The sequence below is a fragment of the Sminthopsis crassicaudata genome, chromosome 5 (genome assembly GCF_048593235.1).
Source record: "Sminthopsis crassicaudata isolate SCR6 chromosome 5, ASM4859323v1, whole genome shotgun sequence".
Lineage (NCBI taxonomy): Eukaryota > Metazoa > Chordata > Mammalia > Dasyuromorphia > Dasyuridae > Sminthopsis > Sminthopsis crassicaudata.
Window position 1 is genome coordinate 311,948,219 of NC_133621.1, and position 25,566 is coordinate 311,973,784.

Sequence of the window (25,566 nt, forward strand, 5' to 3'; positions counted from 1 at the left end):
GCAGCTAGGTGGGGCAATGGATAGAGCACCAGCCCTGAATTCAGGAGGACCTGAGTTCAAATCTGGTCTCAGACATTTAATACTTCCTGGGCAAGTGACTTAACCCCAGCCTCAGGGGAAAAAAAAAATTCATCCCTGAGCCAGTTTAGTTTTCCATTTGTGCTAAATCTCTAATACAATCTTTTTGAAGACAAAAAGGTGGTAATTATGCGTCCACGGGAATTTCAAGAATTTTTGGAGGAGAGAGGCAGTCTTAAGGCAGCTTTCAGAAGGCAGATCATCATCAAGGTATGAAAACCAAAGTGTTTTATCATTTAACTCAATGTAATCACTATAGGAAGATAGTAAGCCATGTAATATGTAAACATTTTGAGTTTTAGTGTGAGGGAGAAGGGAGGAGGGCAGAAGAGAAACTGATTATAAGCATCAAAAGATGAAGAAAGTGGAGAATCGATAGCAAAAAGAATAGAAGGAGTAGTGAAAAGGAAAGCAGTTTTTGAATACTTGTCTCAAATGGGAGAGATAGAGAATTTAAATTTTAAAGAGAGTGTTGTTTATTTAGTGTGATTATTGCATATTAAGATTGGAATTGTATTAAAGTGAAGTAAGAACAGGGCAAAGTTAAGATGAGAGGTTGGGCCTAGAAATGGTGATAGCCAGTTTCTTAAATCTATTTCATGTGTTTTGTATGTGAAGAGATTTGTAGAAGTTACTGTTGTCATATGTAGTGTCTGTACTTTTATCCTTTTTATTTGTTGCTTACTTCAATCTCTTCTAAATGGTTAACTGAGGTTACAACTGATTGGATGTGATTTGTTTCCTGTTGAAAAATGGCAGATTGAACGTTTTAATGTTGTTTCTTGCTTGCCCTATTTAGTGCCTTTTAGCTCCTCCAAATGACTATATTTATGATTTTATTTATATGAGGATTCTTACCAGTCCACTTAGAGTTTGGCTTTTGATTTCTTGATCCTAAGCCATATTTACCTGTATAATTTTCACTCTATCCTGTCTTCACTTGTGTTTTAAAGTTGTATTTCAAAGTTTATAATGATTTAGCTTAGCAAGAACATTGTCAAGTTCTTTAATAGAATTTCTCTACTACTCTCTGTAATAGACTTTGAGACATAAGCTAATTATCTTAATGGTGGTTTATTTGCTTATGTTTATTTTGAGTTCTACTAGATGACAGTCTTTTGAAATGATTTTGAGTATATCTTGAGTCCCACACAGACAGCTTTTTTAGTCATTGCCTTTAAAGTAGAACCTATAAGTTGCTCGTGCGTTTAGATGTAATGGTTTTAGTATGTTCTTCATATTTACAAGAATGTCAAAATGGATGCATTAATGTTTCCCTTATTTGAAGTCAGTTTCTTAGGCATTAAACATAAAGTGTAAATGTTTCTTGCCAGATTGAGATTCTACCCTTTCTGATCAGCTATGCCAAAAGAAGTCATAAAAGTTCAATTAGAAACAGGAAATGTTTACCTGTTTTCAGATAGTAAATTTCATGCATGTCTTTTCAAAGCTTTCCTTAAAATGCTTTATGAATAGAAAAACTGAGTTGCAGCAAAATATTTGAGAAATAATATTCGCAAGCTCAGTTACAAAGCTCTGAAGAGATGAAAAAGGTGTACACAGAGTTCTTTAATCAACTGTTGTTAGCTTAATCTCTTTGAATATAAAAGACAAAAGAATGTTCTTTCCTTCTGGTTCTCTGTTACTAAAATAGTACTATCTATTTATCTATATTTTTAAAAAATATGTGGGGCATTGGGAAACTCTTGATTTCCTGTCAGTATGATTGACATATGTAGTGACTGAAATACTACACTTCAGCCAGCATAGGAAAAAAAATTGGTTTTATATTGACATCTAAGAATTACTTTATAATTCTGGCAATGATTAGATACGGTAATTTACTTTTCCAATTTGACCCTTTTATGTGTTAATGATTTTTTTTTTTATTATTATTCTTAGGAAGGTAGGTCTGTATTTAATGCTTATCTGCACAAGTGGGTACTAGCTGTGGAGATATACAACAAACTCATTTTAGTTTGAGTTTGGTGACTGTTTATTCTCCTTAAGAAGCAATCACCTGTAAAAACAGATACACAGAATAGTCTCTAGAGAAGCACTTTTGTGATTTAAGATTTCTTAATTTTAGCTTTTTCTTAGAAAACTCAGGGAAATAATAGTAAATATTATGCTGCCCAACTTCATCTCTACCCTCCAGATAAATGATCAGATTAGAACATAGTGATATTCTTTCTTTGTCATGCATTCAAGCTGGAATCGTTTTTGTCATTGAAAAATTGGAAATGGGGGCAGGTAGGTGGTGCAGTGGATAGAGCACCAGCCCTGAATTCAGGAGGATCGGAGTTCAAATCTTGTCTCAGACACTTAACACTTCCTAGCTGTGTGACCCTGGGCAAGTCACTTAACCCCAGCCTCAGGGGGGAAAAATTGGAAATGAATTTTAACAGACAAATCATAGTGATTAAAAAGGGCATAGCGAAAAGAGGAGTACAATTTGAGGGAGGAGGGATGGTGACTATTGGTCAGAATTCTCCATGCTAGAGAAATACAGCATCAGTTTTCTTGGCTATTAATGTGGCTGTCCTAACCCACTGTACTTGGGACTGAAGCTCTCTATACAAACTTGGTGGTTATTGTTTGTCCTTCATTTTCAAAGAGGATCATGACATAAGGAAGGGATGCCATGACCTGCAAGTGAATTGGATTTAAGTGAGGAAGAGAGCTGGGGAAGGTCACCTGCTGCTGTCCTTTCCCCTCCAGAGCCCTCTGGGTCTAGTGGTCAACTATAGATCAGGAGGACTGGAGGTGACTCTGGATGTGTAATTATTGGTGCCATAAGCAATTTATGTTACAAATGGAGAATGTGGACTTCTACTAGAAAGACTAGATATATGTCCAGGTAATTATAATGGAGCTTCTGGAGTCTCTCCAACCATATCTGGATGATGTACCAAAGAAGTGATGTGTTGAAAACCCCTTCTACTTCTACCTTTTCTGGCATATAGAGTATCAGGTAGGGGCTGATTACTTCATAAAGTATTTTCTTTAATTGTGATCCTTGCATTTTTCTGTGTGAAGATTCAAAATCCATAGGAAGTTTTGGTTAAATTGTCTTACAATTTCCATTGATCTCTTTAGTAAGATGTTATTTGTGTTTTTCATAGTTGACAAAAGTTACAAGTACGAAGGCACTTTAGAAATATTTTAGTAGACTTCATATTATAGATAAGGAGACTGAAATCTAAGTAGTTAAGTCATTCAAATGTTAAGACTGAAGTAAGATTCAAATCCAAATTTTTGGAATCCTAAATCTATTGTTCTTTACATCAAACTATGGGACCTTCTGCCATAGGATCTTTGTTACACTTGTCTTGCTTAACAAATTTAATAGATCTGGGGCTCAGAGTCTAAAAAAACCCATCTTTCCATCTCTTTACAAGACACATAATGCTGATGAACATTAGTCTTTCCTGATTCCTGAAAGTTTGGAAATAGTTAGGAAAGGGAATTGTCTCAAAATGGAGCACTTCAGGAGGGTTTTTTTTTATGAATAGTCTCCATCTAGATTAACATGAATAATAGAATAAAATAACATGACCAGTTATTTGAATTGGCTGGGCAAACTCTCTGCTGGTCAGTGCTAGAATTTTGTAAATTGGACCACTTTTTTACCTCTCCTGGTTCACCCTGAAATCTCAGTTATTAAACTGTTTAATCATACATAGTGTAGACTTCAAAACATGAACACCAAGTGTGCACAAGTCTTGTGCCAGGTTTTGTGGGGGAGGGAGGTAAGATAATGTAGAGATCAGTTACTGTCCTCAAATATGTATTGGGAAAATAAGGTATACCTGTGAAAAGTGAATAAGGAAGTAGACTATTGAGGCCAAATGGATAATTCAGACAAGTCACAATCATTTACAGAACCCAGATCATTTTCAAATGTGTGACTGGTAAAACTTCCCAGCAACATGCTACTTGAGCTGGTCCTCAAGGACTGGAGAAGTACAGGATGCGATGGGGAGGGAGCAAGGTGAAACAAGAAGAAAGGTTAAAGCTAAAGCTTGAAGGTCGGCAAAGGCTCCATTGAGTTGGATTTTGAGATTTTCAAGGGTTTTGAATGTTCACATGCTAGAATGCTGGGATAAAAGAGTATAGGTTTAGACCTATTTAGTACAAGGAAAATATTTAAGGAAGAATTAGTCTGATACACTGATTAGATTTGAAAGTGGGGGAGAAGAGGATTGAAAAAGTAAAGGGAGAGAAATTAGGAAGTTCTGCGTCTTTTTTTATTTTTTTGGCTTGAGTTAAAATTCCTTTTCTTTTGTTTAGGATATTATTGATACTGGTATATTAAATGAAGATTCAGAAGATTCCGTTTCAGACCGATTCAGTGTTGAGTTTGAAGTTGAATCTAATGATTCAGAAGATTATAGTCACAATGAAGAAGGACAAGAACTCTCAGATGAAGATGATGAGGTAGTTTTTTTTTTTTTTTTATCTACCTGCTTAAGGAATTGATTGTGTTTTCTATGTTGAGTGCTTTTGTACAGCAAATTGAACTTCTAATTCCTACTTGAATGTAATGAGCATTTAAAATCCCTTAAATTTCTTCTTTTTAACTCTGTTACCCTCATGAGTAGAAGAAAACCTCGTGTGGATTGTATTTGAAAGCATACAGTCTGTTTCCCTTGTAACTGAGAAGTAGATAACACAAGCATTGTCATGCCCATTTTACAGGTAAAGGTTAAAAAGGTGAAATTGCTTGCCCCTCCCCTCACAGATCCAAGTGGCAGAGCTGGTTAAGACTCCCTGCTCTGCTCCCATGTCACCTTTCTGTTTGGTTGAGGGTTGAGGTTTGGTTCATAGTCAGAACACAACTTGTATTAAATCTAAAAAACTTGGTCTGGATAAAAATGAAGTAATGAATTGGTATTAATGGAGTTTTTGGGCTTTATTTTAGATATGCCAGATATATCAGGTAGAGGAAAGTGACATCGACTCATCCGAGGAAGACCCTGAAATACCGTTAGCCGTAAGCATAAACTTTTCATTTTCTGTGATTACCCCCCCAAAAAATAATTGGAAATGAGGTATGAATTTAGGTTAGGATTAGAAAAATGTTTCTACTCTTTAAGAGGTTAAAAATTTGTAAAATTTGCTTAATTTTTAACATTACAATACATATTAATGACTCAAAGCTGTCATTTCTTGCTATATATTTGTTGGTTTATTGGAGCACAGTTAAAATTTTTTCTTTAATGTTCATTTTTATATTATGTACTTAGAAGATTGCCTCTTTATTAACTCACGTGGAGAAAAATTTTGTTCGTTAAACTATGTGATTCTAACTTCTTATTTGGTTAATATTGCCAGTTAGTTTTCCCTTATAAGAATAAATTAGTAGGAAAGTGGACTTTCTCATGCTAAATATGAGAAGAGATGATATAGATATCTGTGCTTCCTTGAGTGATCTATCACTATTTGGGAGACAAAGCTGCAGAGAAGGATGACTCAAGATTCAGTTAGATTCCTTGTGCCAGGAAGCTTCTAAAGCAGGTAGACCTCCATGGGGAACTTAGGGAAGGATGTGGGCAAGCAAGTTCAGGAGACTTCAATGAATTTGTGATGTGTATTCCTGTTAAAAGGCATGTCCAAATCATTGAGATCACAGATCTATTTGGAAATGATAAAAACACAATCATAATGTATGATTTGGAGGGATTTATTTTAATTTCATTGTAATGTTGGAAAACAAAAATTTGAAAGTTAAGCTGACTTCTTTTTTCTTTTTTTTAACATTTTAATAGTTTTTATTTACCAGATATATGCATGGATAATTTTACAACATTGACAATTGCCAAACCTTTTGTTCTGATTTTTCCCCTCCCCCCCAGATGGCAAGTTGACCAATACATGTTAAATATGTTAGAGTATAAATTAAATACAATATATGTATACATGACCAAACAGTTGTTTTGCTGTCCAAAAAGAATCGGACTTTGAAATAGGAAATCCAAATGCAGGCAGACAAAATTAGAGGGATTGGGAATTCTATGTAGTGGTTCATAATCATCTCCTAGAGTTCTTTTTAATATTGATATATTGAGGTCCAGTTGTTAGAAAAGCTTCAGATAATGTCCTGTATTTTGAAGTCCTTAATCTATTTTGAAGTACATAATTTAGGAAGAACATAATCAGTATTTTTATCTCATCCTGCTAACAGAAACTTGTATATTCTATACTCTTATAATTTTAAAAGAACTTAGTGAAAATGATTTTATAACTTTTGATTTCATTTTACTATTGCAAGAAAGCATTATAGACTCTAGGCGAGCTTAGTTTTGTTTAGATGATGTTTTTTAAAGTAATTAATTTTGGTTTTTGATGGTCCATTGATGTCAAACTAAAAATGGGTCATTGAGCTGTACATCAGCATCTATATGGACTACATATTGACTTAGTTTATGTTATCTGCTTTATTGCATTATTTATTTTGTAACATTTCCCAGTTACTTTTTAATCTAGTCCAGGGAATACTTGGGAGTGTGGTGCATCCCTGAGATGTGTATTTGACATCACTGGTCCAATCTCTGAACTCTGTTGGTCAGAGAATTTTGCTTGAATGTGAATGAAGATTCAGGTTTTTCTTGTTCTTTTAATTTCTGTTGTCTTATTATGGTTCTACTTATCTTTGTGTCACGTCATGCAGTTCTTCCTAAGTTCTTCTCAAAGTTATTATTTCTTAAAGGGCAATACCATTCTGCTACTTTTATATACTAAAATTAGATGACTAAGCAGTCTCTTCTTGGCCACTGCACAAAGTGCTGAATAGGAATATATGTATTGACCACTTGGCTTTTCTACCTGTGTCTCACATTTTTCTCTCTCGTGGACTCAGTGCTCTAACTAAACTGGATTACTTGTTGTCCTGTATCTCATTGCTTTTGTTCAGGCCATTTCCTGCTCCTCTTATGTAGATCTGGCTAAGTGGTACAGTAAATAATAGAATGCTGGGCCTGGAGTTAGGGGGATCCAAGTTCACTTCCAGCCTTGGACAATTGCTAGCTGTGTGACCCTGGGCAAGTTACATATTCTCTGCCTGACTCAGTTTTCCCCAGTATAAAATGGGTGCTAATAATAGCACCTACCTTGCAGAGTTATTGTGAGAATCAAGTGAGGTATAGTATACTTAGTCTTTTACCCAAACTTTTTGTTTTTCTATTCTTGTTTCTTGTAAGCAGAGGCCTTCACTAAAGTCTTAATCTAATGCCTTGTTATAACATTATCTAATGATCCTGACTTCTCAAAAGTTATTCCACTGGGACTCGGGCTCTAGCAGATTCTTAGCGAGGCGAGAAGTCCAGGCCCAAGTGAAGGGCTGTCAATGTGTGTTCTCTCAGGACCAAGCTAAGTAAATTTAGAGAAGTTTGTCACCTGAAGCGATAAATTTGGGTGACTACTAGTAACTCATTAAACCTTGAGGTAAGAAAGAGTTATATTTATGTGTACATTTATTATTTACATTTCACGGTATGTGGGGTATGGAGACTCTAACCCAAAACTGACTACTGGCAGACTCCTCAAAGTGAAGGTAGGAGGTTTTATTAGAATCTCGGAGAAGTGGCAAGTCCAGAATGAATAGGGCAGCCTTACAGAAGCAGAGAGCTCCCTTAAATAATCAAGTGCTACCCAACCCTCCCAAAGAAACCCCCTGATGCAAAGCTTTTTATATAGTGGATGTGGGGATAATAGGCTAAGGAGAGATGAGATAACTACCAAAAAAATTTCTTCCAGCTCATGTGATTTCTAAGAAAGGAAAGCAGAGGGCTAAGGCTTCCCTTACTTTAGGGGACAGTCTCTGAGAAAACCACATGGCTTGGCCCACACAGCAAGATTATGCTACATGGGTGAAATCATAGATCTCTGAAGTATAAGAAACATTAAAGTTAAGCCTAGTTTTCAGCAGGAAGAGAAGAGATTGCTGACTGTCGTTATTCCTCTAGTATACGTTGAGCAAAGCAGGTGATAAACTTATGGACAAGCAACTGTTTAGCAGCCCCGAACCTATTCTAAAATTCTAAATTATTTCCTAAAATATTTTCTCTTCCAAACATTCACTTTCTGAATGTTTCTACTTCACTTTGTCCCTGAAAGAACTAAGGATTCATTCAATTTGCAAGCCTTTGAAAAACAAGAAAGAAATGCAGGGATTACTCTAGGAGGTTTCCCAGGCTCAGTCATTACATTGCTTTAATTCAGGCTTTCTTCCTAACACATCTTGACAGTTGGATTAAAAGTTTTGTTTCAAGTGAAAATAGCATAGTTAATTTGGGAACATGAAGAACATTGGAGGGCACATGTGAGTGAAACAAATGCCAAGATGGATCACATTAGGACATCAGGAAGATTTACCAAGAGATGAGAGAAAAACACTCAGGGATCATGAAGAAGATGTCAAAGACAAGCTTTACTTCAAGGTTCCCTCCACTGTGCAAAGGAACTAGGCTGTCCATTAGATGATTTCTATACATAATTCTAGCCACCCTCTCAGCCTTTTCCACTTTTACATTCTTTGGTACCTAGTGATATTAATTAAAGTGTATTCTAGATAAAGTAGACTTCTCTGAATTGGGCCTGCAAACCTAGTTTTCCATTTGTAGCAGTATTTCTATAAGAACATTGATTCTTTTTTAATGTATTCCTTGTTGTAACAATACAAACCATTTGTAAGGTGAGAAACTATCTATGAATAGAATTTGACCGGTTTCCTATAAATTGTTTTAATCTCTGTTTTGCCAAAAAAGGCAGAGGGAAGAAGGAGGAAATGGCTGCTAAGAGATTCTTCTGAATACTGCACAATAAAGATAGACATGGTAGCTGATGGATATTAGGAGATCCTGCCAGAAATAGAGATGAATTCCTATGAAAAGAAGATTTACAATTAACAATTTAGAATGTCTCACTATAGTGCGCGAAGGTGAAACTAGATAATCACAATTTCAGTTTCAGAAGGTAGTTGCTAAGAGTTAAAGGTAAGGTAGAATTTGAGATATTGCAAAATAATCTACAAAATCTTTTTTTTTTTTTTTTAACTTTTTACCCTCAAAACATATGCATGGATAATCTCTCAACATAGACCTCTGCATAGCTTCCCTTCTCAGACTTTCCCTTTCTTTCCCCACCCTTCCCCCAGGTGGCAAGCAATCCAATCCATGTTAAACATGTCAAAATATTTGTCAAATCCAATATGTGCTAACGTATTTGCACAATGCTCTTGCTGCACAAGAAAAATGAGATCAAAAAGGAAAGAAAATGAGTCAGAAAACAAAAACAAAACGAGCAACAACAAAAAGTGAGGGTGCAAAATCTTTTTTTTCTATGGCAAAACAAACATTTCTTAATAAAGAGACAGAGTACATTGTTATAACTAGCATTGTTATTCATAGTTTAAGAACTATTGAGACTGATTCTACTTCTTATTTCATTGCAGGATTATTGGAAGTGTCCTTCCTGTGACAAAATAAATCCTCCACTTCCACCACATTGCCACAGATGTTGGACTTCAGGAGAAAATTGGACTCCTGAGGAGAAGGGTGAAGTTTTGGATAAAGGCACACTAGAAAATCCTGCACAAGGGGGAAAAGAGGGCTTTGATGTTCCAGATTGTAAGAACAATAAAATCAATGACTCTCAAAATTCATTTGTTGAGGAAAGTGATGAAAAGATAGTACAGATATCAGACTCCCAAGAGAGTGAGGATAATTCCCAGCCATCAACATCTAAAAGTATCATGTGTAGTAGTCAGGAAGATGCTGCAGAATTTGAGAGAAAAGAAGCACAAGACAAAGAAAAAAATATGGGATATTTTCTTCCCCCTAGCACGGTAGAGCCCTGTGTCATCTGTCAGAGCCGACCTAAAAATGGTTGCATTGTCCATGGAAGGACAGGACATCTTATGGCATGTTTTACATGTGCTAAGACATTGAAAAAGAGAAATAAGCCTTGTCCAGTGTGCAGGCAGCCAATTCAAGTGGTTGTGTTAACTTATTTTCTCTAAATGTGTTGTACTGAAACTGGAACTGTAGAATCCTGTACATGAAACACTCTTAAGAATGTTCACACATGGCTGTGAAATTTATTTAAGATGTTATTTTTGTACCTTTTTGCCTGAGAAAATGAGTATTTCAGTTATCTCTAGTGTATTTTGCTTTTTGAAAAGAATTTTTTTATTCTTTTCCTTGAAAAAAAATTTGGTTACTAGGTTTTTCCATTTTTGCATTCTTTTTATTAGTATTCATTTGTCTTACAGAGACAGCAGGGTATAGTGGATAGAATACTAGTCTGGATAGTCTAGGTTCAGATAACACCTTGGACATCTGAAACTTAATTTGACCCAGGATGAATCACTCATCCAACCTCTTTGTGCCTTAGTCGACTCTTAAGATTTATTTTCTAAGTCAGATAAATTTGGGAGTAAGTCATAAACACTTATATTGGGTTTGGGGAAACTATAGCTCATTTACTGTGTGTGTCATTAAGAATTACTAGTTTGAAGACTATTTCTATTTGTTAAATAGTATCTTCCGAAGTTTGGGAGTGTCAGGATTTTTGAACAATTTGTGTAAATGATTTAATAAATATTACTTAAGTTTAATATTGTTGGGGAAAGGTAATGATGATTCATGAAAATGAGTGTTTTTGAGTTGCAAATAAGATACTCTTTAGATTTCTGATTCCTTGAAGTTTTATCTGGTCTGAGTTCCAAAAATATAGAAAATATTTGCTGATAAAAACCTGTTTTTTTTTTTTTACTACCTCAAGCTCCTTTGCTATTGTGTATGTAAACACAATCTTTTGTGGAGCCCATTGTAATTCATTCTTTTTACATTGCTTTGCACCACAAGGACCACTGTAGGCAGATCTTTTGAAGGCCTCCAGTGCTATTTAGCATTGACCTTTTGACTTGAATACTAGCATACTCTGGACCTCACATAAAGTTTGGTTTTGAGTTGGAAAGTGTTTTGTTTTTTTTTGTTTTTTTCTGCCAAGTTGAAAGTAATTCAGATATGACTGAATATATTATTTTGGTCTGGGAGTTAGTTTTTTTTTTTTTTTCCTACCAAGTTGAAAGTAATTCAGATATGACTGAATGAATATATTGTTTTGGTCTGGATACATAGCCTTGAGTGTAGGTATCTTTGAGTTTTAATGTAAACTTAAATTGGAAGCTGCACACATAAAAGCACATTTTTATAGAATCCCCCCCTTTCAACTGCCAATTAAGAATTTACTAGATTTATGATGTTGTTAAACCATTTGCCATATGTTTCATTTCAATGTGTTAATATTAGGGGGTGTCAGTCTTGGTTATTTAAAACAGATAATTAATGTGAATTTTTACTTTCACATGCCATTGAAGGTGAGCTTTGATCCACATATTGAATGTGGGCACCTGCCATGTCAATACATTATGATTTTTGTTTTGGGGAGCAGATTTATTTTCATAATTATTGTTGCTTAGTCTGTGAATTCTCTGAGCCACAAGCTAATTTGCTGACTGGAAAGCTAATTCAGATTCGGAAACTTGTCATAAAAATTCATGTAGCTAATTGAAAGTTCATTGTAAATGTGTTTGTGAAAGTTAATAAAGAAAATAAAATACACTAGAGCTGGTTTCTTCTGTTTGAATGGAAGACTGTTAGTGAACCCCAGAGAGCTAAAGATGCAGATCATTTCCCTAGAATGTGTGCTCCAGCCTGATGTGTGGGACAGGGCCATAGAGTACAACTGGGGCAGGGCTGGGGATGACTTAAAAGAATTGCAGATTTGGGGGCAGCTAGTGGCTCAATGGATAGAGCCCCAGCCCTGAAGTTAGGAGGACCCGAATTCTAATGTGGCCTCAGATACTTAACACTTCCTGGCTGTGTGAACCTGGGCAAGTCCAATTGCCTCAGCAAAAACAAAACAAAACAAAACCCTGCAGGTTCTACTTAATATAAAGCAAATTGTCTTGACCGCCAGAATTATCTAAAATTCAGACCTGACTGCTTTGAGTGGTAGTGAGTTTTTTATTACTGGAGGATAATGTAGATATAGCATGCTGGAGTTCTGTACCAGGACTAGAATATAAGGTGACTAAAAAGAGAGCAAAGACACAAAGCTATTTAGAACATAAAATATTACTGCCATGAATAGCTGTGAAATAGATTCGTATAGATGTATATACACACAATATGGGCACAGGTTTTTTTGTTTTTGAGTCCTTTGTTAAAATCTCAGCACATCTCTAGAAACAAAATGAATTGTGGGGAAATGGAATTGTACCGGATTTGAAGTTAAAGCCTGCTTTGAAAATTTTAAATTACTTTTCCTCTCTTGGGGGAGGGGGAAAGTAAAATGAAATTTATATGCATAGTCAAGCAAAATTGATTCTTACACTGGCCTAGCCCAATAAATAGGACTCAGGCTGCACTCGGAGTCTATCACCTTTCTGTCTGGAGTTAGGTTGCAGTTTCATCATGAATCTTCTGCAAGTATGTTTGGTCATTCAAGTTCAAGTCTGAAAGACTTGTTTTGACAACGTCAAAAATACAGGTTTTTTTTCCCCTTGGTTCTCAATACTTTGTATTAGATTATAGAAATCTTTCTAAGTGTCTTTGAAATCATTTCTCTTATCCTTCTTATATTTCTTATAGCACAATGGCAATTCCCTTATATGTTCATATACCATAATTTGTTCAGTCATTCCCCATTTGGTCAGTATTCCCTTAGTTCCCATTTCTTTGCCAACAAAGAAACTATCTGTTTTGTTATTTTATAAAAAAGGAATTGTTATACTTTTGAACATTTGGGTTCTTTATTTTAGCAGTATATATTGCATATATACTGATAAATAACACTACATATTGGTTTATAGATTGCTAGATCAAAAAAGGATGCATAATTTAATCACCTTTGGTACTCATTTTCAAAATAATTTCCATTGTGACTGATCTGAAAAAAGTTCTATATAATGGCACATTAATGTATCTGTTCCTTACAGCCTCTCCAACATTGGTCATTTTCTTATATAAATACATAATTTGGAACAATGAACATTGCTTTCTTTAAAAGCTCCTTTAACGTTTCATCTTTAACTCTGGGTTAGAGTATAGGATTTCTGGGATGCCTTCTAACTCTGATTTTCTGTGATTGGTTACAGAAGAAATTTAAGATCTGTGCTTACTGAAGGAAGAGGCTTGACTTTTCATTCTGTCCTGTTATATTTTCAGTGGTCTTTTGGATGTATCCATTGAGAGGTTCTACCATTCCCTGACACTGAAGTTAAAATCCATCTCCATTTTGATTCACTATCCCAGCAAAACTGACAAGCCTATCAAAATGTAGATAATGGTTGAATTAAATACTGTCAGGGACCATCTATATGCTGAGTTATTAACTTTGCACCTGTCTTTGTGGAATTCTCCTTCTCTTTGTCAAATCATTCATGTTTTTGTTCATTCATTTCAGTCATGTCTGACTCTGACCTGTGGACCCTAGCACCACAGTACCTTTCTATATATTTTCTGCATCATTTTTCTTGATGCTCATTAGAATGTCTAGCAATATAAAAAGTTAAATTTTATAAGGATATTTTATCAATGCTGTATTGTAACATGAAAAAAGATGAATTTATTAGAAGTGAGGCAAATTTATTTACATAAATAGCATCTTGATATGATACAGTTCTTGGAAGATATAAAAATATGTCTTTCTGTATATAGAGAGGCTGAAGGTACTCTTAATTAAGAACACTGAAAAAAGAAAAGCTGTGGTAAAAGGGATTAGAAAGTGCTATTAAAAGGAGTTAATTTTAGCCTTTTCAGTTTTATCTTGATAACTTAGGAAGAACAAATACAATAATAAATAAACAATATGTTGTATTGAAATCATTTTGGGTACTAGTTTGTGACATTGTTGTGATTGATTGATTTTTGGTGGTTATTCTAAGTAGATATTATGGATGTGAATGGTTTTTCTGTTTTGTTTTTTTTTGTTGTTTTTTGTTTTTTTTTTGAGGCTGGGGTTAAGTGATTTGCCCAGGGTCACACAGCTAGGAAGTGTTAAGTGTCTGAGACCAGATTTGAACTAGGGTCCTCCTGAATTCAAGGCTGGTGCTCTATCTACTGCGCCACCTAGCTGCCCCACATCCCTACTTTTGAGACCAAGAAATAATACTTTGCATATAGTAAGTACTATGTAAATATTAGTAATTATTTGTCATCATTAATAATCTCCCTTCTATTGTACTTTATCTCATGCATATATGTATGCACGTATTTATACACAAAGTGAGGAAAAGTGAGGAGGAGTGAGGAGAGGAGGGAAGGATGGAGGGTCATTAAATTAAATTAGGGTTAAGTCATTCCTCAGACAATCAGCTACTTCTATTACCATCAGTTGTGGGGGAAAAAACAAACTTTGGATATTGCTAATTCACTTGTTCTTGCATATAAACAATAATTTTTTCTTTTTTTAAATATTTTTTCCTTCCAATTAATTTCAACAACTGAATATAGATTTCCCACCACTTCTCCACCATTATCATTTCAGTGTGTTCTGAATAAGATACTTGATGTATGGTTACTCAATCCCAATTAGAATCAGATTGAAGTGTTCTAAAACTGTAGAAATAATATGATTTTCTCTTTGTGTGTGTATACATATATGTACACACATGTACATATGTATGTACACACATATACACATTACATTCAGGTCAACAAACATTTATTAAGTAGCCTAATATGTGCTAATCACTGTGTTAAATTCTGGTGCTGCAAAGAAAGGCAACAATCAAACAAAAACATTTCCCTTGATCATTTCCCATTTTTGATTTTAATTATTTGTTTAAATGTTTAAGACACAGAAGCCTTATTCTTCTACAGTAAAAATATTTTCTTTGACAAAAAAACAAGAATTGTTAGGGACAACATAGTACAAATCCAAATAATACCATAAAGAATAAGATAGATTATCCTAAAAGTTTTAGTGAACTTCTAAGCTTTCAAACTACACGAAGACTTTCTGAATATTCTGTATTTGAACAGATCAATTAATAAATTAATAAACATTTGTTAAGTACCTACTGTGTGCCATAAAGTCAAATCACCAAGATAATAAGTATCTAGACTATATGCCAGGTATTGTGCTAATTACAAATACAAAGAAAGGAGCTCACAAACTAATGGGGGAAAAACAGGCAGACAATTGTGTAAAAATATGATACATTAGGGTGTTATATACAACTATGTACAAAACATTTAAATTAGAGACAAGAAAGAAACATTAGCATTAGGGGGATAAGCGGGACAGTTAGATTTTATCCAGGATCTAAGGGAAGTAGGGAAACCAGAAGATAGAGATGAGGAGGGTGAAATTCCAGGCATGATATATAGCCGGGGCTATTGCATAGGGTTGTGTTGGGGTATTTTGTGTGAGGAACGTTTAGAGGGTACGTGTAAATAGCTCACAAATTATTTGTGAAGAGGAGAATGTCAGAAAACTGGAAAGAGGAAGATTATGAAGAGACTTAGAAGCCAAACAGAATGTTACAGTTAATTTTTGAGGGTAATAAGGAGACTCTCAAGTATAATGAATATTCGGCTAACATGGTCTGACTTTACATTTTCAGAAGATGACAGCTGAAGAGAGAAGGAGCTAGAGTGAGGACTTAATACAAGGTTCTTTCTGTGTTGTCCCAGATTTACTGTGAGAATCCAATCTGTTTCTGCATGGAAGTCATTAGAAATTAAATCATTCTTGGGATGTGAGCTATTGGATTTTTAAGTGATTCTGCCCATGGAAGTCTTTTCTCTTGGAACTGACTCAAACTTAAAAGAATGCAAGCCATTCTCCAATTGATAAATGGTCAAAGGATTTGAACAGACAATTTTCAGAGAAAAAATTAAAAAATAATTTCTAATCATATAAAAAAATGCTCTGGATGTCTATTGGTCAGAGAAATGGTAAATTAAGACAACTCTGAGATACCAGATCTTTCAGATTGGCTAAGATGACAGGGTAGGATAATGATGTATGTTGCAGGGAATGGGGGGAAACTGCATACATTGTTGGTGGAAATCCAGGGGGTTCTTCTCCCCAGCTCCCCATTCTCTTAATTGCTCTACAGCCTTTGACATTTCTGGTGATTCTCTGTCCTCCAGGGTCCTCTCTTCTCTTAGTTTTTAGAACATGGCTCTCTCCTGGCTTTCTTCCTCCCTATCTGACCACTTCTCTGTCTTCTTCCTGGAACTCAGGCCCCTCTTTACCACAGAATGCCCCCCTTTTGTCCCTTATTGTGAGCTCGCATCTGCAGGCCGGGTCCCATCTCAGCTCCAGGGCTCTCTGGAAGCCATTGCTCTGTCCCTTGCCCTTATCTCCTTGGTTTGGCATTATTCCAAAGTCAGTCAGTTCCAGGGTATGAGAAGGTCTTTCTCCTCAAGGCTGGTAGGACTTTGTGCTTCTGAATTGAATTGTTGAAGATGGCACTTTGCAGCCGTGGGTTTGGTTTTTAGAACACTGTGGGTGAGCTGGGGATTCCTTCCATTGCACTTTCATTTTCTTCTCCAGGAATGACTAGTTGTCTCCGGCCATTTCCTTCATGAGAGTGTCCATTATTTTTAACCAGTGTCCTTCCCTGGGGGCTCCCATCCTTTGCTTTTCTAAGTGTCTGCTGTGTATTTCCCTTCAGCAAGGGCAGATTTTGACTGTTAATTGTTGTTTGCTTCATTTCTTCTGGGCTCTCATTCAGTTTTATATGCTTTTATTTCCTGTCTATTCTTTTTTTTTTTTCCTTTGGGAAGAGTTACCCAGCCAGAATTTAAATATTCCTGCATCTTGACAGCAATCAAAAGAAATCTAGAGGCGCTCCCCGGCCCACTCCAGCTGCTGGGCGGGGGCAAAGTTTCCCGCCCCGCCCCCGCCGGGGCCCGCCCATCACGCCCCGTTTGGGCCTGTGCATAAAGGGGAGGCTCGCCGCCCGGGTGTGAGCTCCAGCCCTCCTCCCATGAGTAGCTGGGAATCCAGGGGCCTGAGCGTGGGAAGAGAACCGGGGCGACGTCGGGGGTCCCGGAGGGAGCTCCTCCTCCTCCTCCTCCTCCTCCTCCTCCTCCTCCTCCTCCTCCTCCTCCTCCTCCTCCTCCTCCTCCTCCTCCTCCTCCTCCTCCGGCCGGCAGCGGCTCACCTGGCCCCACGAGTCCGTGGGATGTTCGCCAAGGCCACCAGGAATTTTCTGAGACACACTGACCCGGGCGGGGACCTGGTGTCAAGCCCCAATGACTCGGACACGCGGCAGCTTCTGGGGCTGGTGGGGAAGAAGAAGTCTGGGTGCTGGCAGAGACTCGTGTGTCAGTTTTTGTCACCATCAGTGACATCCTGACCAAAGATCAGTGTCTGACCCCAGTTGGTCCAGTCGGACTTTGTGACTTGTGAAGGCAAGTTTGACGATGTCGTGCAGGGCACCGCGGAGACGGCGCTGGGGAAGCTCCCCTTGAACGCCGGAGGCTCGGGCTTGGCGGAGGCGGTTCTCCTTTGGGACGCTGCCGAAGTTGGAGGTGGAGCTGCAGCAGCTCATCGGGAGGCGGCGGAGAGGAAGCTAAGTGTGCAGAGGCCCGGGCTGCCGCAGGTCCTGGAGCGGAAGAACGAGGCCCTGTGCCCACTCGGAAGTGTGTGATCTCCGAGCACGTCCACGTAGAGGAGAAGGGCGGCGGCGCGGTGGGGCTCAGGCCCACGAGGTTTCTGTGAGCCAAGATGGGAAAGGGATGCGAGATTCCATCGCGGTCCTTGACAGCCCCACAGCCACCCCCATCGCCTTCAGGGCCCTGGAGCTCTACGTCCAGGAAGATGGGCAGTTCCAATTCTGTTTCCCGCATGAGAAACAAGGCGGCTTTGAACGAGGGAGCCCAGATGGCCGGGATCGCCTGGATGCTGGGATTTTGGAGGGCTCCTCTTCCGCCAGACACCGTGCACCGGACTTCTGACGCCTGCTGAGGGCCCATTAAGCGCCTTAAAACCCGCTCAGTGACATCCTGGCTGGCGGACGCCCGCAGCTGACGGCCCTGGCGGGCTGAGCCGTCTCCAGCAGCAGCGGCTCGCCGCCTTCCTGGGGCCGGCCGGCCTCCGGGTGCAGGAGGATTCGCGGCTGTGGCGGGACGCGCAGGGCCATCAGGAGCTGCTGGCCACCGTCCGCTTCCTCGGCAGCGCCTGGCAGAGGTGCCGGACGACACAGCGGCTCTGATGGGCGTTTGCTGCCAGCTCCGGCTGACCTCACGTCGCTTGCCTCCTGTGGCGTCCGCGGACGGCGTTTCCGAGCTCGGGGATCCGGGCCTGCTCAGGGGCGCAGAGAGCTTCGGGATCGTGCAGAAGCTGTTTGCCTCGTCCAGCCTGGAACGAGGGGAGTCGAGCGTGGAAGTCGTCCTCGTGAAGCGGCCTCGGTAGCTCCCCCTCGTCCTTTACATAACCCTCAATGGCCTCTGGGTTTTAAAGGGAAAAGCTGAGTGAGGGGACCGGGTAAAGGCCGAAGTGCTGCTAAAGGCCGGGCGTCCTGCGAGCTCCACCTTCCGGAGATCCAAAAAGCTGCTCACGAGACAAGTGAAAATGAAGAGCGGCCGCCAGGTGGCGCAGTGTATAGAGCACCGGCCCTGAATTCAGGAGGACCCGAGTTCAAATGTGGCCTCAGACACTTAACACTTCCTAGCTGTGTGACCCTGGGCAAGTCACTTCACCCCAGCCTCAGGAAAAAAAAAAAGGAAAAGAAAATGAGGAGACACCCCCTAACCCTCCCTCCCGAAAGCTAGGGCTTCCTTTTAATTTGATCGCGTTTCCTCCTAACATTTGTAATATTAGACTCACGTACTGCAGAATGGGGGCTGGGGCTGGGGATCACTCAGCAACGGCCACGTACTCCTTGGGGTCCTGGACTTGGACAGAGGGGCCGAGGTGCTCTTCTCTGCAGCCTCCACCAGGGAGAGAGACCTTGTCTGTTTGTGTGACAGACTGACCGTGGGGAGGCTACCAAGCCATCCTGCCTCCTTCCAAGGGAGCAGGAAGACACCTCTGCCTTTTAAGTTGAAGTGACTGGACACCGACAAGGAGCGTGGAATGGGCAGAGGCCTCCTGCGGCCCCTTGTCCAGCCACTGCCAGCCGGGTCCTGGCTTCCTCCGCTGCTGTCCGAGCCCCTGTGAGCCAAGGTCCAGTTTACCGCCTTCCTTTCCCTTGCAATCCAGATGTTTAATTTACCAAAAAAAAAAAAAAATCTAGAGACCCAAGAAATATGGAAAGAGGTGCGGCTGGGAAGGGATTTGTGGAGAGCCTAGTCAGAAAAGTCCCAAAGGAAGAGAGCCAGTGAATAATGAGGAGGTAGCTGGGCTTTCTCCTTAAGAGAAGATTTGGAATACGTTAACCTCCTCTCATGTTGGGGGGCTGTGGGAGGCTTGTGAAGGAAAGAGATCTGCAATGTCTTCCCTTGGGGGTGAGGAAAGGAATCAGTCAAAGATGAGCCGTCCATCAGGACTTCCTTCCTTTACTGGAAACGGACCCTATGGAAAAAGAAGTTATCCCTAGAGAAAAAGATTCAGCAACCCATGGCAATCTCAAAAAGTGTAAAAGGACAATAACTTCCTCAGTTGTTCACAGGTGAACAAATACAGAAGAGTAAAGGTGAAAAGTGGATTACACAAAGACTATGAGGAGGTCAGGGTGGCCCTTCCTAGTTAGAAAGAAACATGTCCCAAGTTCACAAAGGCCATTCTCTTTGACAAAAGGTATCCTTATTTAGAAGAAGAGGCTATAGAGAAAATGAAGAGAGAAAAAAAAAGAACCAGTAGGGGGAAGTATGAAATAGTGCTGAAAAAGCAATACAGTTACCCAGGAAAAGAATCGGGAAGACTCCCTTAAAGAACATAACAGGTTGTTACATTAAATGGCCGCCTAGAAGCATAAAGAAGTTTAGCAAACTCACCAGAGTTATTTATAGTTAGCTCTACTTTGTATATAGTATATATATATAAGTGTAATGAGGCAGACCTCTGGAGAAGCTTAATTGAAACAACATGTTAACTCAGAGGAACTGAGAAGACGGTGGTTATCTAGTTTAGCTGTGAGTTCTCTAGTTCAGTACATGTACTTCCTACTTAACATAGTTCTACAAGATTGACACAATGATGTAATCATCAGATCTGTTTCAGAATAAAGCTGAGGGTACCAGGGGAAAAGTGTGAAAAGGGCCTTAAATTAGCAAGATCTGAGTGTCTGCCCCTTCTGGCTCCTCTTTGATCCATCATTATGTAGGAGCCCTCAAATTCTTGCCTGGCATTTCCCCCTCCTGCCCCAAGAAACCTCCAACCCTGTATCTCACCTGTTAGGATTACTGGGTGCTAACTGGGTTGTCTAATTTAGCATGGTACTTAATTCTCTAGCTCACACCTTTAGTTCAAACTTTTAAAAGAGTTTACACCTTTAAAAGAAGCTTGCTCATTAGTCTGTAATAAGTTCCCACGAGCCCATGGGAGTACCCACAAGCCCATTCTCTGGGAGGATAAAAGGAGCCAACATTGAATCTAGGAGGCAGTCTGGAAGGAGGCAGTCTGAATGGGGCAAGGACAAGACTTCCCAGGAGAACTTCAGGGAAGCTGGAGGAGATTCAGAGCCGGGATTCAGGAAGAAGAGGATTTGAGATTTTACCTTCATGCTGACTAGAGACTTTGTATTCAGAGAGAGCTAGAGACTGAAGCTGGCTGGAGAGATTCTGACAGGAAAAGATTCAAGACTTTGAGGGACACAACACAGAACTTAAAGCCAAGGCTGCCTCCCCAGAAGCTCCCCAAGAGATCTCCCAGAGAAGCAATAAGTCCTAAGTGAAATAAGTGCCTTGTCTTGTGAGTGAAGATTAAAACAGAAAAGAAAAGAACTAGCATCTAAGGGTATGTCCATTGACTGAAAGAATTGTGGTTTATAAATATTATGGGATATTGTTCCTTAAGAAATATGAAAGAGTTGATAATCCTGGGTGTTATGAACTGATGCCGAGTGAACAACCAGGAGAACAATAAACATAATAATGTATAGCAAAGACAACTTTGAATGACTGAAAAACTCTGATTAGTATAGTTACCAAAACAGGTTCCAGAAGACCTATGCTTAAGCATGGGTCCTGGATCATAGTGATGGATTTAAAGTGTGGGAAAAGGCCTATATTTTGGCACCATTTGGTTTTGTTTGACTGTTCGTTTGTTATAAAGCTCTTCCCTCTTCCCCTTTCACAATTTCACAGTTTAAAGAAACAGAACATTACACTCACGTCCCCATGGTCAAGGTCTCTGCTAAGTCCTTTTTAAAACAAAACCCACTACAAGGCACTCTTTCTTCCCCCCCCCATCCTCCTAGTAGCTTCAATTTAATGTTGTTTTACACTTATTGCTAAGGCCATAGTTATACATAATGAGCCAGAAGTCTGGAGCAGCATACTTGACATAACATAGTTCTGCAAGATCGACACCTCCTATGAGACATTCATTCCATCTCCCACCTCCCTGGAGGCCTATTTTTCCATCTCTCTCTGATGGACAATGGGAATACCGCAAACAAATATCAGGGAATTGTTAGGGGACAGATAATTCTCTCTGAGAGCCTCCACAGCTGTGGATCATAGCATCTGAAGGAGTTGCAGGGCAGCCTTTGCCGACACAGGTGTTTCAGACTGGGAAAGAGATATATTGGAGGCAGAGGGAAAAGAAGGGAGGTCAGTGACCTCGGAGGTGGGGGATGGAATGAATGTCTCTCCTCCGGTCCTTGTTGGCTCTTATATACTCTATTATGATTACATCATTGTAGGTGTCAATATGGCACGTGGCAGTCTGGGTTCCAGACCTCAGACATGGTCATTAGACTCTCAGAGGTTGTTTCCAGCTTTGAGGGAAAGAAAATTGAAGCTGACAAAGAATTCTATTCCCCCATCACTATGGGGATAGCCTGGAATTGGTTATTCCTGATAATGGCAGGTTGGGTTCTACCTGAAAAGGGAAGTGACCAAGCTCAAAGTCCACCTCACACCATGAATCAGATGGTTCAAAGAGGAAATCCAAAATCACGGACTTGGAGCAGGTTGGAAATAGAGATGACCCCTCCCCAGCATCAGGGTATTCCCACTTCTGGCCACCTTCTCCTATATAGGGTTCATCTGTTGGGTTCTTAACTTACCTCCATGATTCTTGTTCTCCCCAGCGTGTTCATTTTTAGGCATCTTTGTAAACGTTTATTTCTCATAAAGAAGTTGGCAATATCTTTCCCAAGAATGTTTTTAGTTAATGAATCTTCTTCTCTAGTTATTCTTGCTTCTCTGTAATGAAATATTAAAATTAAGGAGTAAGAACTTAAAACAAATGAAAGCAGTGACCAATAAAGGTTTGAGCTGTTATGCCCATGACAACACGCTACACAGAGGTATCTCAGGGAAGCAATAAAATTTTTCCCAGAGCATGCTGTACTTGCTAGCTTCTCACAGTGTTTAGAGAATTTTCTTTAGAATATATCACTTAAGTCACTTCTGCTGAAGAAGAAACTTCCCATCACCCTCTTGCTCTCCAAAGATCCATCTCCCTAACAGATAAAACACAAACTCTTCCTGATTCCACAAGGAAATATATTCTCAGCTTTATTCCAACTGCTTCTATAAAATGCTTTTCTAAAAACTCAGTAAGACTCTTACTGCCTGGGGCAGCTAGGTGGCGCAGTGGATAGAGCACCAACCCTGAATTCAGGAGGACTCAAGTTCAAATCTGATCTCAGACACTTAATACTTCCTAGCTGTGTGACCCTGGGCAAGTCACTTAACCCCAGCCTCAGGGGAAAAAAAAACCCAAAAAAACAAAAACAAAAAAAACCTCTTACTGCCCCTGGTTTCAGGAGCTGACTCTGGCCCTCACAAATGGCATGAGCTTTGAGCCAATCCCTTCTCTGCTTGAGTTTCCTCTTGTAAATTGGAGAGGGTTGGATTCTTGTAGAGCTGAAAGTCACCTCAGAATTCATCTCCTGACTTTGGTGCTTTAGGACTTGGTGACATTCAGGGATGTGGCTGTGGACTTCACCAGGAGGAGTGGGGCCTCTTGGACCCTCCTCAGAAGGAGTTGTACAAGGAGGTCGTACTGGAGAATGCCCGGAACCTGCTGTCCCTGGGTAAGGACATTTCCCTGGGTAATTCTGAATCTGCAATCCAAGGGCGTATCTTCATTTCCTGGGGTGCAGAGTTTGGGGTGTGTCTGGTCTGTTGTGTCCAAGCACCAGAGTCCTCCTGTGTGTCTGTTCCTTGTGTGATAGAAAACTGAGGGTGTCCTTGGTTGCTCTTGAAGCTGTCTCTTACCTCTTCTAGGTAGCTTCAAGTCAGAGATGTAATCAGTGTGGAAACAGCTCACCCAAGGAACTAATCTGAGGTTCTTTTGGCTGACCTCTACCTGGACACAAACTGGTCTACCAGAGCTCAGAAAATTGCTTCCAGTTATTGCGATAACCTGTCCCTCTCTGGCTCGGGAATAGGATTGGGAATACTCTTCTTTTTAGCAAGCATCACTCTGTAGCCCAAAGCCCCCGGTTGTTTCTAGTATAGGAAACTTGTCCTTCATTTTCCTTCCTATTGCCCTCAAATTCTAGCAGCAGTGGTGGGAAAGGGCAGGAAGGGAGTCAGCATTTCTTTTCAGATGCTGTTTGCCAGGTGCTGTGCCTTATGCTTTCTTTACAATACAAACAATTAACAATATTATTTAAGAAAAAACTTCCAGCAAATGTTACTTTGATTATTCAGTAACACTTTTTATGCAGGTATGGGGTCAGAACCTTCTGCCAGAATGGAACCTAATAGGATAACAAGAGGGGGAGGAGGACGAGCATTTGACTGTTTCTGCAAAAAAAAAAAAAAAAAAAAAAAAAAAAAAAAGGTGTATAACAGGATGATGGGACAAACCCTATCGTAGATTTCTTGCATTACAAGCACTAGTGGGTGTCCACAGACCACTCTTTCAATATAATGGGCTGAATCTCAATGGAGCAGCTCTGGATCCTCTCCCCATTCCCTAAAGAGAACTCAGTTTCAAGCTTCTCTCTTCATCCCTCCCTGATTTCCATGCCCAAGGCTTCCAGTTCCCAGAGAAGATATGATCTCGTATTTTAAGCAAAGACAAGTGCCCAGGATGCTGGAGCAAGAAAACCTGAGGAGCTGCTCTGTAGGTGAGTGAGGTGGCAGCAGGGATATGAGCAGTACTAGTGACTTCTGGGAGTTCCCCTGGAGAAAATGCAGGTTTGGGGGAGAAAGACCAGCTTTGGGATTCTTTTTCAGATACTTTTTAAGAAGATCTCTTTCTCAGATTCTCCTCTGCCAGTCACTGAATCTCAGTTTCCCATTTGTGATGACCACATTGGACCCTGTATACCTTAGAATCAGCTGAAATCAGGATAAGCAAAAGCCTTTATTCTTGGTCTTTAGCGGTAGAAGTCAAGGGGAATGGAACCCTAGGATCTCTGTGACCTCACTTCTTCTTCTCCTGTCCAGAAGTGACCCTGGCTAGTCTCACTCGACTCCCTAGGCCCTCCCACAATTCTCTGAATACACCAAACGATTGGGCCAGCACAGGATTGTGGGAAGGATCATTTTCCAAGCATATTCTTATAGAGTGTTGTCCAATCGGTAATCGGCCTCAAGTGCTCGATTGTCCGACCTCAGTGCATTAACTCAAGAGTTTCAGTCCTTTACACCCATTTATAAAATGAGTGGGAGGCACTCCATTGCCTTGTAGGTCTCTTCCAGTGATCATGTGGGATCCTATAAGAAGTCATTGTTTGCACTTTGGGGCAATGCAATTCTCCTGAAGGTGCCAAAAGGGGATCAGGTTGTCCCAGATAAGCCAGTTCTTAGAACTTCTCCAAGTCAGCAAACAAAATTTTAAGTGCCTGCTATAAGCCAGGCCCTGGACTATGCCCCAGGAACGTAAAGGGAGACAAGGGACTTCCCCTGCTCTCCCTGGGTCACAGACTGCTGGGGTAGACAGCACACCAGTAAATATGTAGAAACCCTCTGTGGGCCAGATAAATTGGGTCAATTTAGTGCCTCCCTAAATCAGTAAGTAATTAAGGTAATGATGGTTTAAGGAGGAGAGTAAAATTGGGGAGATAATGGTCAAAATGAAATACTATACCTAGCATTTGTACAGCACCTACAGTGACATGCAGTGTGTCAGTGTTGTCTCATTTTATCCTCATGAGAACCCTAGGACTCGGGTGCCATTATTGGACCCTTCTTATAGATAAAGGAACTGAGGCAAACAGAGGTTTTAGTAAGTCAACTAGCAAGTTGCTAGGTGGGATGAAGTTGCTAGGTGGGATGAACACTCAGGTCTTGCTAATTTAAGACCCTGTCCCCACTTTTCCCCTTGTGCCCTCAGCTCTATTCTGATTCTCAAACAGATGTGATGAAAACGATCACCATTGTATGATCTGAA

At 39.8% G+C, this 25,566-nt stretch overlaps 1 protein-coding gene and 1 pseudogene across 2 annotated transcripts in view; both read left to right on the forward strand.

The window, feature by feature from the left end:
- Positions 1-10,099, forward strand: part of LOC141545110 (E3 ubiquitin-protein ligase Mdm2-like) — a 34,609-nt gene extending 24,510 nt beyond the window's left edge. For both annotated transcript variants that reach the window (XM_074272079.1, XM_074272080.1), the window contains 3 exons: positions 4,372-4,518; positions 5,003-5,074; positions 9,533-10,099. In XM_074272079.1, the coding sequence (XP_074128180.1) occupies positions 4,372-4,518; positions 5,003-5,074; positions 9,533-10,099 (786 nt within the window). The remainder of the gene's footprint in view (positions 1-4,371; positions 4,519-5,002; positions 5,075-9,532) is intronic.
- A 7,188-nt stretch (positions 10,100-17,287) lies between these two features.
- LOC141544025 (gasdermin-E pseudogene) lies at positions 17,288-18,934 on the forward strand (annotated as a pseudogene).
- The last annotated feature ends 6,632 nt before the right edge of the window (positions 18,935-25,566 follow it).